This window comes from Falco cherrug, chromosome 19 (assembly GCF_023634085.1).
Source record: "Falco cherrug isolate bFalChe1 chromosome 19, bFalChe1.pri, whole genome shotgun sequence".
NCBI classification, from domain to species: Eukaryota; Metazoa; Chordata; class Aves; order Falconiformes; family Falconidae; genus Falco; species Falco cherrug.
In genome coordinates this window covers 6,768,729-6,784,477 of record NC_073715.1, presented here as the reverse complement: position 1 = coordinate 6,784,477, position 15,749 = coordinate 6,768,729, and the positions used below count along the sequence as shown (strand labels likewise).

Below are 15,749 nucleotides of genomic sequence, written 5' to 3'. Positions count from 1 at the left end.
AAGCCCAGGTGGGACGGGGCGGGGCTGGGGGGTTGCCCCGGCCGCGGTCCCAGCCCCGCTCTGGGGCGGAGCGCGGCCAGCCCGGCCCGGCCCGCCCCGCCCCGCGCAGCACCGCGGAGCCGCCGCCGCCGGAGCAGCCCCGGGCTGCGGCCGCCATGGCCTCTCCCCCCTGCGCCGCCGCCGCATGAAGGTGCGCGGGGCCGGGGAGGCGGCGTGGCGGGGCCCGCGGGCGCCGGTAGCCCGGAGCTGGCAGGGAGTACGGCGAGCCGGGCTGGAGCCCGGGGGCGGTGCTGCTCGGCCCCCTCCGCCCCCTCCGGGGGGCCCGGCGTTGACGGTAGCCGGCTCTCGGTGCTCTTCAAGAAGATGCACTTGTTCCGGAGCTCCAGCTACGAGATCCGGCTGGAGGGCGAGGGGGGCAGCTTGCCCCGCATCCAGGGCATCCGCTGGGTGAGTAGGGGGGAGGCGGGAGGGGGACCCCGGCACCACCGAGCGCCCCGGGGGATGCCCCCCGGGGGATGCCCCCCGAGGCAGGGAGGCCCCTCCGCTGCCAGCTTTCCCCACCGACCCTCTCAAGCATCCCTCCTCGCCCCGGGGTCTGCACTTGGCCGGCCGCAGGGCTTCAGGAAACGGGGTTCGGTGGAGCCCCTGCAAAGGACAAGTGGGGTCCCCCCGGTTTCTCACTGCCGCCAGCCCCTTACCAGAGCATGGCTTGGCCGGGCTTAACCCATCTCCGGCCCCGCAGCCGGCCAGGCAGGGGGCTGTGGTCTGCGACCCGCGCCCTGCTCCCCTCGCCGCAGCCAGGCGTGAAGCCAGCCCAGGGCTACCGCGGGCCAGCGCGGGGCCAGCGGGCAGCGCACCCGGGCCCGAGCCTGGGAGCAGGGGAGCCCTTCCCCGCGGCCCTGTGGCGCGCTGGCTTCAAAACATTCCCTCCCCGCCAGGTCGGGCTGTTTCTACAGGAGAAACTTCTGTCTTGGCAGTGGGACGATGCTTGGCATTGTCCTCCCTCCCCAGATCCGTGCTGTCCCCTGGCCAGGAGCTGCTGGGGATCTCTGGGTACCAAGGCACTCGATCCCTGCTCTCGGCCTCTTGCTGTCCCCTTTGGACTGGGATGTGACCTGGAGCCTGTTCACCTGCCCTAGCTGAGCTTCATGACCTTCCCCTTCCCACACTGCTTGACCTGGGGCAAATGTTTTTAAGGAAAAAAGTGAAATTACTTTAAGGAAACAACCCCCTTTTCAGTATTTCCATACAGCACACAAGCTTCTTCACAAATAAGAAAGCTTTCCTCTCTTTTCCCCTTCTTCCTGATATTTTTTCTCCCCATAACTTCTAGGAACTTAATTCTGGGAGAGTTTTCTTGAGTGGCAAAAAGCCAGGGAGGTTGGGAAAGCAGCAGGCTGGAGCAGTACTGTGCTAAACTGCCAGACTAGGATAAATCTGACAAAATCTGGCAGCACGGTGGCACACAAAGTGTGGCAGGAGTGCCCCCTCCCCGAGTGGTTTCATGTGCGTGGGGGCAACCACCAGCTGTTTGTGGATCTATCTCTGTAGGGAAGGGGGGTGTTTTCCCCACTTTTTTGCAAGTACTCCCAGTGCATCCACTCCTTGGGGCTGATACAGGAGATGTGAAGAGTAGGGAACCATCTGGCTGTGCCTTGGGGCAACTATATTGTCCCTTGTCCCCATTGCTGCAAGCCTATGGCTCCTGGAAACTCCTCCTTGCACCCTGGCTCTGTCCCATCCCTCCTGTAGACCTGTTTGCCTGATCCCAGTGCCAGCAAATCCCTCCCAGTTCTATTGCTTGCTGTGAGGCTCCGGCCCAGGCTCCTGTCCCCTAGCATCAGCAGGACATTGCAGCCCGGCATCCCCAAGCAGCTCTGTCCTTCACCCTTCCTCGAATACAAGTGCCATTGTGCCAGTTCTCACTGCGTCCGTGGAGGGGACAGAGGGGACAGAGCAGGTCCCCTGAGCCCCCCTCCCCAACGAGGCTCCTGGGGGGACAGCAAGCCCCTGGCTGGCTGCCATGCCTTTTGAGGCTGCGGATGGGCGAGGACTTTCTCTGGAGCTGTAAAGCCTGAAATAACTCCTGTTGTTTTCCTTGGGATCCCAAACAAAAGCAGCGTGTGAGCACAGAACAGTCGCTGCTGGTCTTGGCCAGCTGCCCGCCGGATTTCTGGAGACAGGCAGGATCTCAGTGCCCGCGTGTCCCATAAGCAGGAAGATGGAAAGAGGTGACTCCTTAGGAAGCTGTTTGGAAACGGCGGCCACAATGCTGTGACAATTAGGCAGGGGGTGAGGGTGGGGAGGTCATCCTGTGGGTCTGGACCTGTTACCTGGGGAGCAAGGATGCTTCGGGAAGGGATTTTGGGGGCCAGCTGTGAGATTTTGCATGTGTTTCAGAGCTGATCTGGCAATGAGGAAACCTCAGGAGGGAGAAATCTCTCCAAGCTGTCATCTTTGAGCAGGGTTTTTGCAAGTCTCTTTCAGTGTCCTTGTGAGCGTGGCTTGGAGCAGGACCGTGGCTCTCTGCCTCAAGGACAGGCCTTACTTACAGGGTGACAGAAGAGGCTTTTTGAGGACCGGAGCAGCTTTCACTTGTACCCAAGGGGGTGAAATCGGACCCCGGGTCCCATGGGAGATAACTCCATGTCATGGCCACAGCCCAGCTCCTGTTTGTAAACATTTGCTCTGCAATTGCCTGCACGTTTCCTGTTCCACAGGGCAGTCACGAGGCTCAGGAAGGTTTGCAGAGTGAGTAAGTCACAGTGTCCCAGCCTCAGTGGCAGCATGGCCAAGTCGGAGTGTCCCCAGGGACCTGCTGCATTCACAGAGCTGCTTGTTTTCCGTCTGCTCCCCAAACCTCTCCTAAGCCAATTGCAAACTGCTGGCTCAGGCTCTCTGGAGAAGGATGAGGAAGCCCTGAGGGTATGGAAAGGGCTGGAGAAAATGAGGGAGCAGCCTGAGCTGGGCAGGGTGTGGGACAGGCAAGCAGGCAGCGCAAAGCAGAGCACCCACAGCACCCATCAGTGGGTGTCCACCTCCATCACCCTCCTGCCTGGGCCAGGAGGTGCCAGGGCTTTTTGGTTTCCCATCAGATCTTGGTAGGTTGTTTTGTCCTTGAATTCATTTCCAAAGAATGCTTCTGCAGCTAATTACTCCTGCCCTTGGCTTCCTTAATTGAGGCTTTCATCCAGATCATCCCTCTTGCTCGGGTTGCTCAAACCTTTCCAAGCAGCCCAGAGCCAGCAGATCAAGGATATCACCACGTGTGGAGTTCACACCACTTCCACCGCCAGCCCGAGTGCTGCAGACCCCTTACAGCCAGAAGCAGACCAGGGGGGACACCACAAAGCCTTCCCCTCAAGGTGACCACTGCACAGGTGAAAGCACCCCAAGGAAGGATGGCCCTCACCCCTGTCTTGAGGTTAATGCTCAGAGTGCATTAATTGCCTTGGCCGGGCAGTGTGTGGAGAACAGGTCTGACGGGTGCTCGGCTTTCCCCAGCCTGTATACACAGCCAAGATGAAAGGTTGTTTATTCAGGGCCATGGCCATGCAGGAGCCAGGGAGCCCTCATCCATCTCAGCAGCGCCGGGAGGGAAGCTTGGCTGCCTTTGCACCAGGATTAGGGCTGCAGCTGGACTGATCAATGGCTCATCCCTTCTTTGCCCTGCTTTTACCTGGAGCATCCCCTCCCTGAGGGGAAAACCTGGGAGAAAAATTAACACAAGGATTAAACGGCACCTGCTGATGCGGGATAACCAGGAGGGATGAGTGGTCATGGAGAAGCTGAGGACTCAAGCATGGCCCAGCAGGGATCAGCATGACTCCCAGTGGAGCTGAACCTGGTTCTGGGTGGTGCTGTGGCAGTCAGCAGCCAGTCCATCCCAGAGAGTGGGGACCTGGCTAAGACCATTGTGTATGCCGCTGACAGAGACGGTCCCCAGCTATTCCTGATGCTGATGACAGATCACTCCAGGAGGGACTCCCCGAGCCAGAAAGAGGGATGCTATTTTAGGATCGGTAAAGAGTGAAGTCATTAATGAGAAGCCAGTTTAGAAAACAGCATTGGATTAACTCATCACGTGCAGATATAAGTTAAATAGAGCAAAAATCTCAGTGGGTACCTGGGGTTTTTCCATCCCCAAAGCGTGTGTTTTTCTCCTTTAGGTTAAGGGAGCACTGAACTGCCGGTGAACTGGGTGTGCTGTGGATCAGTGAGGTTTCCTATTTTGCTCTCTTCCTACTGACACCCATCCCACTATTTGCATTTTTTACAGCTGTCAGGGCTGTAGTTCACATTTTCAGTCACCAGCACATGCTCCTGCTTGAACTCAGAGCCTCTGACCATGAGCGAGGGAAATTTAGGCCTGTTTTCTTCTCATATGCCTTATTTTGGGCATGTCTTTTGAATTATACCCGCTGCTGTTTCCCCATACCCAGCACGTGCTCGGTGACTTTCTGCCTTGCTGGTCCATCATTTCCAGGACCTCCCCTAAAATCCTTGGAAAAACAGCTTCATATTCACCAGCTCTTTGGTACCAAGGGAAGTGCCAGGTTACACATCACCCACAGCAATTTGGCTCTTTTGCTGCTGTGCTGCTCTGGGCGCCAGGGACCTTGCGTCCTGGTGGTTTGTTACAGCTGATTTTTCAGGATTTAATGCCTAAGTTTTTCTGGCCTTGCTGTGATTTGAGACCAGTCTACTGGCAAGTTGCCTGCAGGGAAGGGTTTGGGCACACTTATGGTGCTCTGCTACCCTCATCCTCTGCAAGAGCTCTTGCTCGCCATCGTCTGCACTGGGACAGGCTGGCCACGGGTCCTGTCCTTGGTGTCCTCTGCAAGCTGATCTTCCAATTCCCCAAGGCTTTCTTGGGCCATTTCCATAACCCACCAGAGTTTGGAATCTTTTCTGTCCTCTTTGTTTGGACCCAGCTTCAAAGCTGGAGGAAATCCCCCAGGCTCTGGACACCTCTCCCTCGCCTGGGGCTGTGGCAGCTTCCCCAGGTCTCTCTGAAGTCAGTCTCCTCCAGTGGCAAGCTCCGTGTCTCACATATGATGTCTTTGATCCCTGTTCGCAAAGTTTTTACTTTTAACTTCCTTTTATCTCCCAGCTCCCTCATTTGAATGCACTTCCCTTTCTGAAGTTAAACATAACCACGGGGGGTTTCTGGGGGTTAGGTCCCTGGGTATACATCTGTTTTCGGCAAGGATGGGGCAGAGTAAAGGTTTTACTTTTGTTTTAGGAGGTGGGTGCTGGTGAGCATGCAGGGATGCTTGCCTCCTCGCCTGGTGAAAAGCAGAAGCTGAACTGTGCCTTGCGGGGGACAGGAGCCCTGCTGGGGTGTGTGGGGTGAAGGGGGGCATGGCAGAGCCCATGCAGCCATCAACCCCCTTCTTTTTTGTTTTTCAGACCCCTCTTTTGGACACTGAATCCACTCTGGATTATGGACACAGCCTTACCCAGGTGGGTGGGCTGGGAAGACCCACAAAGACATGAGTTTGGGGCGGTGGGAGATAGAGAAGCATGCCTTGAAGGCTGTGAGGGGTGGGGGGCCAGAGCACCCCTGTATCATGGACCCCTCAGCTCAGCTCTGGGCTGGTCGCTCCCTTGGGCTCAGCCGTTCCCAGGGGTGGGTGATGGAGATGCCAGGGTGCTGGGGTGGGCATGCAGGCGTGTTGCACCTTGGCGGGGTGTTGGAGGCATGGTTGACCATGCAGGGTGTCAGCGCAGTCAGGGTCCAGCACTCATGCTCTCCCCAGTTCCCCTTCCATCCTCAGGCATCCTCAGAGAAGATCTGGCGAGCCGGGAAGCTCCTCTTTAGCCACCTCACCAGCACCCACCCCAGCCTCATCCGGGACCACAAGCATCACCTGCGGCATTACAGGTGGGATGGCTGGCACCCCTGCCATGCTGGAGGGTGCCGCGGGCTGCCAAGGATCCCAGCAGCCCTCTGGGGACAGCAGGACTTCTGCCCATCCCAGGCAGCGTTCACCCAGGGTGCTGGGTGCCGCAGCCCTTTTAGGGGTGTTTCTCACGCCTTCTCCCCTTGCAGGCAGTGCTGCTCCGGGAAGGAGCTGGTGGACTGGCTGCTGAGCGCTGGGCTCACCATCCAGACACGTAGCCAGGCCATCGGCATCTGCCAGGTGCTGGTGGACGGAGGTGTCCTGACACATGGTGAGGGCGGGGGGTGACAGCCCCCTTCGTGGCACTGGGATCTCGCAAGGCGGGACTCATGGCTGCTGGGGTCTCCCATGGGTGCATGGCCAAGGTCACATGTGCTTTCCCTCTGCAGTGAAGCAGGAGTGGCATTTCCAGGACAAGGAAACCCAGTTTTACCGTTTTGCTGAGCTGGAGCTGAGCCCTGAGCTTGGTGCTGGGCTCCGGGATGCGGAGGAGCTGCTGGAGGCACTGGCCTTCCTAGCCCAGCTGGGTCCTGATGCGCTGCTCACCATGGCTCTGCGCAAGCCGTGAGTGGGGCTGGGGGGACACAGGGCTCTTTTCAGCCGCACTCCAGGGGGGTCTGGAGTACCGAAGGCGCTGCTGTGGATGAGTCAACCTGAGCATCTCTTCTACGGCTGTCAGACCAGGGAGAGAAAGAGGCTGCCCGTCCAGAGGGGTTATGCCTGGAGAGGGGTGTCTGCTTCTTGGGACTGGGCAGGGAGAATGGCATGGCTGGCTGCTCACGCCGTGCCCCCCCCCTCACAGGCCTGCCCAGCGCACAGAGGATGAGCTGGAGCTTATATTTGAGGAGCTCCTCCACATCAAAGCTGTGGCTCATCTCTCCAACTCAGTGAGTGTGGCTGTGCCCTGCTTCCCCTGTAACATGTGTGTCCCCCCCCAGCCTGCTCCCAGTCCCCAAATCCTCCTGCATCCCATTGCTTCCTGTCTGGGCATCCTGTCCTGGCCCTCTCTGAGCGTCCCTGGGCCCCCTTCCCACCCTGTCCCCCATGCCCATGCGTGTCCCCTCCTCGCTCAGCTCTGGGCTGGGGTAAACCTAATGGCAGGTGCCTCTTGCCACAGGTGAAGCGGGAGCTGGCATCCGTGCTGATGTTTGAGTCGCACCAGAGAGCAGGCACTGTGCGTGAGTATCGTGTGCCCCAGGAGCTGTGCGGGGCTGGCCAGTCCTCCAGGAAAGGGTCCCCAGCCTGAGGAGGATGGCTGGAGTCTTTGCTATCAGTGTGGATGTTCCTCATGGAGCAAGGATGGAGGGGACCAGAGCACTTGCCGTGTTCACCCGATACGGGAGCTCAGGATGGGTGGCTGAAGAGGGGTGCTTGGAGGGTCCCACTCTTCAGCTGCTGGATACTGCTGTTTCCACTGCAGTGTTCAGCCAAGGAGATAAAGGCACATCATGGTACATCATCTGGAAGGGCTCGGTGAATGTGGTCACCCATGGCAAGGTAGGTGCATCCCTGCACAGAGGGGGTCTGCAGACACCCCATGTCAGTCTTCCCCAGTGGGGAGACGAGGGCTCCCACCCTGTCCCTCACTGTCCATGCCCCCTCCCAGGGCTTGGTGGCCACCCTGCATGAGGGGGATGACTTTGGGCAGCTGGCGCTGGTGAATGATGCACCCCGTGCAGCCACCATCATCCTGCGAGAGGACAACTGCCACTTCCTCCGTGTGGACAAGCAGGACTTCAACCACATCCTCAAGGTGGTGGGCAGGGGGCTTGCAGGGTGCTGGGTCTGAGCTGGGATGCACCATGCATCCTCCATGGTGTTAGCAGGGGGAGGACACTGCACTTTATGCCCATATGGGATTTTGGGGTGCAAGCAGCCAGCCAGGCATTACCTGATGGATCCAACCTGGGCTCATGGCTGGTTTCTCTCCCTAGGATGTGGAGGCCAACACCATGCGTCTGAAGGAGCACGGGAAGGTGGTGCTTGTCCTGCAGAAGAACCTGCAGGGTGGCAGCAGCCAGCCAGCCGAGGCACGGAGCAGCAGGTGACAGCAGCCTGTCCCCATCCCTCCTTGCAGCCATGCCAGCAGCAATGCCAGCCAATGCTGTCTGTGCCTCTGCCTCCTCTGCCACTTGCTGGCTTCCCTTGGCAGAGTTTGCTGGCAGGGCTGCGTCCCCAGTGGGTGAACAGGGGTGCCAGGCCATGCTGACCAGCTGCGTCAAGTGGCCTCGTGGCCCAACATGGTGGCCCTGCCCACAGTTGGGGTGCTGCATCCTTCCCTGATGTGCCCTGTGCTCTGCCCACCAGGTACTTGGTGATGGCCGGGACGCCAGAGAAGATCCTTGAGCATCTGCTGGAGTTCATGAGGCTCGACGCCACGCTCTATGACCCCGTGGGTAGGTGGGGGGTCTCCTCCCCTGCTCCAGGGACTACGCCCCAGAGATGGGCAGGGGGCTGGGAACAGGGTGCCGGTGGGGGAACCAGCGCCGAGTGGGGCTCCTTATTCCTGCTGTTCGACCCCAAAAGCTCCTCCTCTCACCCTAAAATCCCCCATTGAGCTGGGGAAAGGGAGGCAACTCCAAAGCCAGCAGCGTCTCCTCTCCCGCATTCCTCCATCTCCCTCTGCCTTTGGAAAGGAGCAAAACTGGGCAAGAGAGGAACCAGGAGATGTCCTCAGCGGGTAACAAATCAGAGCTGCCAAGCTGGCGTCATCAGCCGCTGCGTTGGAGTCAACTCACTGCGAGCACTGCGCTTTTAGTGCAGCCCTTAAAATTTTTTTTCATCCCCCACAGCCTGCAACCTTGCCAGCCCTTTCCACGGTGTTCAGGAGGAAAAAAAGACCTGCAGTGAGCATGGTCACTGCGATGGGGGAGACACAGGCCAACCCCACGCAGGGCACGGGTGATCCTTTCCCAGCCAGCCACACTGCCTGGCTGCAGTCACTGTGTCCCCAACCCACTGGGCACTGTGAAGGGGCAGTGATGGTGGCCTGGTCTCTTCCAGATACCCTGTTGGGGGACTTTCTGCTGACTTACACTGTGTTCATGCCGACCTCGCAGCTCTGCAGAGCTCTGCTGCACCAATATCCTTCTGTGGCTGGAGCTGGGGTGGACTGGGCTCCATCCTGCACCACACACCCCCAGCTAGGGACTGGCATGCTCAGCTTGGTCCCTGTCAACCTGGTGGGACCTCAGGGGTTGGCCAGGGGAGCCCCAAATCCCCTAGGCTCTTGAGCACAGGGCACATCTCCATCTCCCATCCTGTCCTGGGCGCACATGTATGGGGGTCCCTGCCTGCTCCCCACCACTCGTGCTGGTGCCCTTGACTGATCCCAGTTTCCGTGCGGAGCCGCTGGAGGGTTCGGAGCAGGAGAAGGCCACCTACTCCCTGCACAAGCGTCGGAAGATCCTGCGGCTGGTGAGCCAGTGGGTGCTGCTCTACGGGCGGCTGCTGCAGGGCGACCGCAGCACCACAACCCTGCTGCAGGTACTGGGAGCAGGAGCAAGGGGCAAGGGGAGTGTCCCCAGAGGGGTCTGTCTGTGACCACCCTACGCTGACTGCCGGGCACCTTCCTCCTGTAGAACCTCGCGGACCTGGCGAGCCAGGACCCCCGCCTGGGAGGTCTGGTCCAGGAGCAAGCACAGGACCGCCGGCGGCCACGAGTGTGAGTCCTCCAGGGAAGGAGGGGTGTCCTCATCCAAAACAGCCTGGCTCTGTCCCCCGGTGGTGCCGCTGCTCATGCCCACATCCCTGGGTCCTGCACCCCTTGTGCCTGGAGTAGGGGACTGCACATCTCATGGGGGAGGTTTAGGTTGGCCGTTAGGAAAAATTTCTTCGGTGAAAGGGTGGTCGAGCATTGGAACAGGCTGCCCGGGGAGGTGGTGGAATCACCATCCCTGGAGGTGTTTGAAAAACACGTGGATATGGCGCTAAGGGACATGGTTTAGTGGTGGACCTGGCAGTCCTGGGTTAATGGTTGGACTTAATGGTCTTAAAGGTCTTTTCTAACCTGAATGTTTCTGTGGGGGCTAAGCTTTTGGCCAGCAAAGCAATGATTGCCAAGACCAGGGACATGCCAGCAGCTCTCGGGCCACCTTGTCCCCAGTGTGGGGTTTTCCCAGTCACGGGGAGGATGTCAAACACCACCAGGATTCCCTGGTGCCTGGTGGGGAAGGGATGCTCGGGGGGCTCAGTGGTGGCCTGGATCCTGGGGGCTGCAGGACTTGGTTCTGTCTCCAGCACAGATGTGTGTTGCAGGGCTCTAACACCACTTCTGCTCTCTCTGCAGGCTGGAGAATGGACACAGCAGTGTTTCTCCCCAGCCTAAGGTAGAGGCGGCCCTGGGAGGTGTCAGGGCACCGGGGGGGTGGAGAGCTGGGTCACACCTGCCCTCTGGGGACCCCCAGCAGGAGGGGTGGCCAGTGGGGGGGCACTGTCCCTGCTCTCTCCCACCTTGGCCACAGACTCGGAGTTCAGTGAACTGGCTCACAAGCCAGGAGGAAGCAGTTTTGAACAGCAGTTGTGCTTTAAGAGCCCAGGACAAAGGTATTGCCATGCATGGTGGAGACTCTCCCCTCCCCGGTGGCTAGGAACACTAAAGCCCTTTCACCTCCCCGTAGTGCCCTACGAGATCTACAGACCGGACCACTCATGCCTGATCACAGTGCTGCCCATCAACGCCTCGGTGCAGGACATCCTGCGGTCCCTCGCCCCCCAGCTCGGCCAGGATGGGGAGCACATCCTGGTGAAGGTGAATTCGGCCGGAGGTGAGCGGGCTCTTCTGGGGATGCCACCATGCCTGGGCTGCCACTGTGCCATGGTGGTGGTTGCCCTGTGCCCAGAGAGGATCTGGACCTTTCTCCATCCCAGCATCGACCACCCTCTCTCCCGCAGACAAAGTGGGGCTGCAGCTGGATGCCGTGGGGGTGTTCACAGCGCTGGGGCTCAATGAGAGGCTCTTTGCCGTGAGCGTGGAGGAGCTGGACAGTCTGGTGAGCATGGGGCAGAGGGGTCCTGGGAATGGGCAGCACCAGGCTGGACCCCTGAATGGGGTTTGGGACTGTGGTGCCTCCATAGCAGCGCAGGGTTGGGAGCATCCATCCCTCCCTGCTCCTCTCTCCTGGGGAAAGGGCTGGTGTTGCCTTCTCTGCTGTGGTGGCTAATGGCAGGAGGGGTTGGGCATCCTCCCCTGTGCACAGACCCCCCACCCCGAGCAGCTGGGCCCCCATGTCGGTTCCTCAGAGACCCTGGACCTCATCAGCTCCAAGGACCTGGCCAGCCACCTCACTGACTACGACTGGAACCTCTTCAAGAGCATCCACCAGGTAGGGCCAGCACCCAGACTGCGGTGGGAGACACCTCCGCGGCGGCTTTGGAGACACCCCTCAGCCACCACATTGGGCTTTGTAGGTGGAAATGATCCACTACATCATCGGGCCACAGAAATTTCACGATGTAACCACGGCCAACCTGGAGCGGGTCATGCGGCGGTTCAATGAGCTGCAGTATTGGGTGGCCACAGAGCTGTGCCTCTGTCCCGAGGTGGGCAGGCGAGCCCAGCTCCTCCGCAAGTTCATCAAGCTGGCTGCACAGTGAGTGCCTTGCTTCCCGGTCCTGCGAGGACAAAGCCAGTGGTGGTCTCCCCGCCTGACTCTGTCCCCACTTACAGCCTCAAGGAGCAGAAGAACCTGAATTCCTTCTTCGCAGTGATGTTTGGTGTGAGCAACACAGCTGTCAGCCGCCTGGCCAAGACCTGGGAGGTAACCATCGTTGGGCTGCTGCCAGCCCTGTCAGATCCTCTGAGGGCTGCAGTGGTGGATCTGGGTCCTCTCACTTGGGCAAGGGGCAAGGGTGGCCCAGGTGCTGGGATCCAGGGTGACCCTGCAGCCGTAAGCTCTGAGGAGCCAGGAGCAGCTGAAGGACAGGAATGCATTTCCCACCAGGCAGTTGGCCAGGATCAGCCCTGGGGTCTGGTTAGACCTGGGTGGGTGCCAGAATTCCCTGTACCAGGGTGGCAGTGAGCTCCAAGCCTGTTGCTTGTGAGCACCCAGAACAGGTGGTGTTGCAGAGGTGCGATGGGGTGGGTGGAGGGGTGCTGGGGGGGTCCCCGAGGGTAGGAGAGACGAGTGCCAGTGACCCCCTCTCTGCAGAGGCTGCCCCACAAGATCCGGAAGCTGCATTCTGTGCTGGAGCGGATGCTGGTGAGCGCAGCCTCTTCCCGCCCTGTATCCGCCTTCCCGGCAGGGTTTAGCCCTGCTTCCCAAAAGGTTCAAGGTCACAGCGGTGCTGTGGAGGTGCTGCCCCCCTTTCTGCCCTGCACCCATGGCAGGGAGCAGCCAGGGCTGTGTCCCTTGCCGGCCCTGAGGTCCCACTCCGTCCCCAGGACCCATCATGGAACCACAGGGTCTATCGCCTGGCCGTGGCCAAGCTGAGCCCCCCCATCATCCCCTTTGTGCCTCTTCTCCTCAAAGGTGAGTGTCTCTGCTTAGGAGCTGTGGGGCCTTTGCTGGGGGGGCAGGCGGGAATGGGTTGGACTGGGGTGGCGAGGACCCCTTTGGATGCATCCAGCCCTCCCCAGGGACCAGGAAGCCAAATCTGATCCCTAAATCCCCCCCACAGACATGACATTCATCCATGAGGGCAATCGCACGCTGGCTGAGAACCTCATCAACTTTGAGAAGATGGTGAGTGGGGTGGGTTGGCTCCCCACAGACCTGCTGTCCCCCCATCCCCTGGGATGCAGATCCAGAGCATCTCCTTGGCATTAGCACAGCCCCCCTGGCAGCCAGGACCCCTGGCTGTCCCCTCACAGGGGCCACAGGGCAGCCGCCGCTGAAGCTGGAGGGGACTGTGTTTTACCAGCCTGGGAGCAAAGTGGGGCCAGGTGACAGCAAGTGACCTTTGTGCATTGCCCACAGCACATGATGGCAAAGACTGTGCGTGTCCTGCAGCGCTGCCGGGGCCACGCACATGGTGAGTGCTCCCCAGTGGGGACAAGGATGAGGCCAGGCACCAGCGCTCATTTGGGGATGGAGCTGAACTCCTGCTCTCTGTCCACACACAGCTCCACTCTCCCCACTGCGAAATCGCTCCCCTCACCGGACAGAGGACCCCAGGGCCGTCAGGATCTCCACGTGTATGTCTGGGGCTCACCCATCTGCATCCCCCACCCCTATGCTGGGAGACCCCCCACCCCTTGGGACTCTGTGGGGCTGGAGGAGGCCAGCCCAGGGGAGCATGCACCCACCATCCCTTGTCAGGGGTGTCCTGTGGGGCTGTCCCAAGGGCATCAGCCTGGCTACAGTGGGTGAAAGCTGGTCCAGGTGCTGTTAATGCCTCGGAGTACCCAGGGATGGAGGCTGAGCTTCCTCTCCCAAGTGGTGTGAGCCTGTGGGTGGCATGGTGCTCGCTGGAGGCACCAGTCAGCAATTCCTCATGCTGAAGAGAGTAACAGAGTGCTTCCAGCAGGCCCGAAGCACTCTGGTTATTAGGCAGCAGGCTGGGGCATCACTTTGTGCCATAAAGCAAGTCTGTCCCCACTTGCCTCTGCTGCTTCAGCTCTAGTGGGTTCCTGGAAGTGATAGAGGGGGATCCATGAGCCAAGGGAAAGGCAATGGAGGGGAATCCGTGAGCCAAGGGAGAGGTTATAGAGAGATTTGATGAGCTGAGCTAGAGGTGATGGAGGGGTTCAGTGGGGCAAGTCAGCAGGAGTGGAAGTGGGTCAGTAAGTCAGGTGAGAGGCACTGAAGACGGGTCCATGAGATGAGCCAGCAGTTATGAGAGAGGGTTGGCAAGCTGTGCCAGAGTCAATGGAGGGGGGTCGGTGAGCCCAGGCAGAGGCAGGAGCTCAGCCCTGATCTCTGCTCTCCCCAGCAGGCTCAGAGCAGTCCCTGAGTATGCGGAGCCCAGTCTCCACCTGGGCATACCTGCAGCACCTGAAAGCCATCGACAGCCAGAAGGAGCTGCTGCGGCTTTCCCACGACCTGGAGTCCTGACGGGCCGGAGGGGTCCCTGAGCGGGGATGGGGCAGCCTGTGTGCCGGCAGCGGGGGCAGCCCTGTGGCTCTGCTCACTGCAGCACTGGGCACAGGGCTGCGCAGGAGCCAGCCGAGAGCAGCCTCTGCTTGACTGTGCCACTGGCTGCAGTCACCAGGGTGGCACCAGGGGTGGCACCACGAGGCAGCCGGGAGCCCACGTGGACTGCAGGCAGGCAAGGGCCACGGACAGCAGAGTAAGCAACAAAGGTATTTTTGTATGCAAAGCTGCACTCCCTTTTCTTCTCCATGCAGCAGCCTGGATTCATTCCCTGCACCGGCCAAGGGGGAGGAAGGAGCCATGGCTGCCCCCTGATGCTGCCTGTCCTGGAGGTGCTGGGCTGGAAGACGCCCCCTCCTCCTGGAGGGACTTAAGCCAGAGCATCCCTGTGAGCACGGAACACTACGTCTGTCTCCATCGGGATGCAGACACCAGGCTGAGCTCAGGGTCTAGCTTGTGCTGCCCCACAGATCCTGGGGACAGCCTCAGAGGAGGCTGCCCTTCACTCTGTCCTGTGTGTCCCATGGATGGTGCTGGCTGTGTCCACTGTTCCAGTCTCAGGGATGCAGGAAAAGTATCTCAATCCCCACCCCAGAACTGCTGGGGCTTAAACCAGCCCATGCTGCCAAACCTTGGCCTAATCATAGCTTTCTCCGTGCCTCAGTTTCCCCACATGGATGGGGGCAGGAATAGATGTGTACAGCTGTGGTGCAGAGGCAGGACAGCATCCATCACGGAAGGAGGCTGTGGTGGCCTCATAATGGAGGTGGTAATCTGATCTGGCCGTTCCCAACCCATGACCAGTTGTTGCTGGGCTGCAAACAGGATTTGGGGGAGATGGCTTTGAAGGAGGCAGAGCTGATGGACCCCAGAGGTGGGGACCCCCATCCCTCCCTCCGGAGCACCTCTGTATGTGCATGGAGCAGTTTTAGCAATGACCTTCCCAACACTCCGAGCAGGCCTGGACGAAGCTATGGGGTTCAAGGGAGATCACAACCCTTAAGAGCTCCCATGTTTGCAGGGTACCAGCACGGGGGAGGCTCACAGCCCCTGGCAGGTCTGTGCCCCAGCCGGGATGCCTCAGAGCCGCAGCACCAAGCCCCAAGCCAAAGCTCCCCTCCCCAGCACAGCTGGGCTACAAGGGACCAAGGCACTGCTGCATCAATTTCTCTTTTCAGTCTCACTATGCAGATGAATGGGTTGCTTAAAATAAAAGTCCCCATCACACCTAAATAATGTTTCAAGTGATGCAGCCAGCTATGAGATGGGATGTGGGCTCCTTGCAGCTCCAGCACCATGTCCCTCCCAGGAACCCCAGGTCCTCCCTAATGCAAAGCTTAGCTCTGAGGTTCTCTGCAAGGCAGTGGGTGGCCGTGCTCAATGGAGACCACTGTTGACACCTGGCATCTTCCAGGTTTCTAACTCCAGCCCCACACATGGTCCCAGCAGTGTGCATGTCCAGGCAAGCCAGGGCAAAACAGAGAGGAAATGAAAATTCCTTGGCATCTGGACCCAAACTGGGCAGCCCACACCTCCCACAGTCACTTTTCCCAGGATGTTTACCCTGAAGGACCTAAGGAGCCTTGAAATGAAAAAGGTTATGTGCGGGGAAGGAAGGGTCAACCCAGAGTTGCACGTTTTCTAGATGTTTGGGGCCTGCAGATCACCTTCAGTTTGCAGGTTGGCTGGTCAGGTCAGTGGATGCATCCTGGGGCTTTCCTTTCTTCAGCTGCAGGTGGAATGCTGGCCTGGTCAGCTGGCTTGGCTGGAGGCATCACCACTCGAGTGGAAAAACTGACCCTTGTCTGGT

General features: G+C 59.6%; 1 protein-coding gene across 6 annotated transcripts; it reads left to right on the top strand.

Moving 5' to 3' along the window:
- The first annotated feature begins 228 nt into the window (after window positions 1–228).
- On the top strand, window positions 229–15,175 carry RAPGEF3 (Rap guanine nucleotide exchange factor 3). Of its 6 annotated transcripts, XR_008729941.1 has the most exons (27): window positions 229–447; window positions 5,413–5,466; window positions 5,781–5,887; window positions 6,056–6,177; window positions 6,296–6,470; window positions 6,709–6,793; window positions 7,024–7,084; window positions 7,327–7,403; window positions 7,513–7,659; window positions 7,841–7,950; window positions 8,214–8,302; window positions 8,910–8,988; window positions 9,242–9,392; window positions 9,488–9,570; window positions 10,195–10,451; window positions 10,526–10,672; window positions 10,800–10,897; window positions 11,105–11,230; window positions 11,316–11,497; window positions 11,575–11,665; window positions 12,056–12,106; window positions 12,289–12,376; window positions 12,525–12,589; window positions 12,824–12,878; window positions 12,970–13,041; window positions 13,779–14,513; window positions 14,604–15,175. XR_008729941.1 is itself a non-coding variant. In XM_055697064.1 (26 exons), the coding sequence occupies exons 1-26, from the start codon at window positions 364–366 to the stop codon at window positions 13,898–13,900; spliced, it is 2,775 nt and encodes a 924-aa protein (XP_055553039.1). In that variant the 5' UTR covers window positions 229–363; the 3' UTR covers window positions 13,901–15,175. The 6 variants fall into 6 exon arrangements, 1 of the variants encoding a protein (XP_055553039.1); XM_055697064.1 differs by having other exon boundaries at window positions 13,782–15,175; XR_008729944.1 differs by lacking the exons at window positions 13,779–14,513; window positions 14,604–15,175 and having other exon boundaries at window positions 12,768–12,878; window positions 12,970–13,042.
- Window positions 15,176–15,749: the final 574 nt, after the last annotated feature.

Bases quoted from the DNA above. Each gene is read 5' to 3' on its own strand.
- RAPGEF3 (XM_055697064.1), top strand. From the start codon at position 364: ATGCACTTGTTCCGGAGCTCCAGCTACGAGATCCGGCTGGAGGGCGAG. The intron at 7,951-8,213 runs GTGACAGCAGCC...TCTGCCCACCAG, and splicing joins GCCGAGGCACGGAGCAGCAG to GTACTTGGTGATGGCCGGGA. The intron at 12,590-12,823 runs GTGAGTGGGGTG...CATTGCCCACAG, and splicing joins TCATCAACTTTGAGAAGATG to CACATGATGGCAAAGACTGT.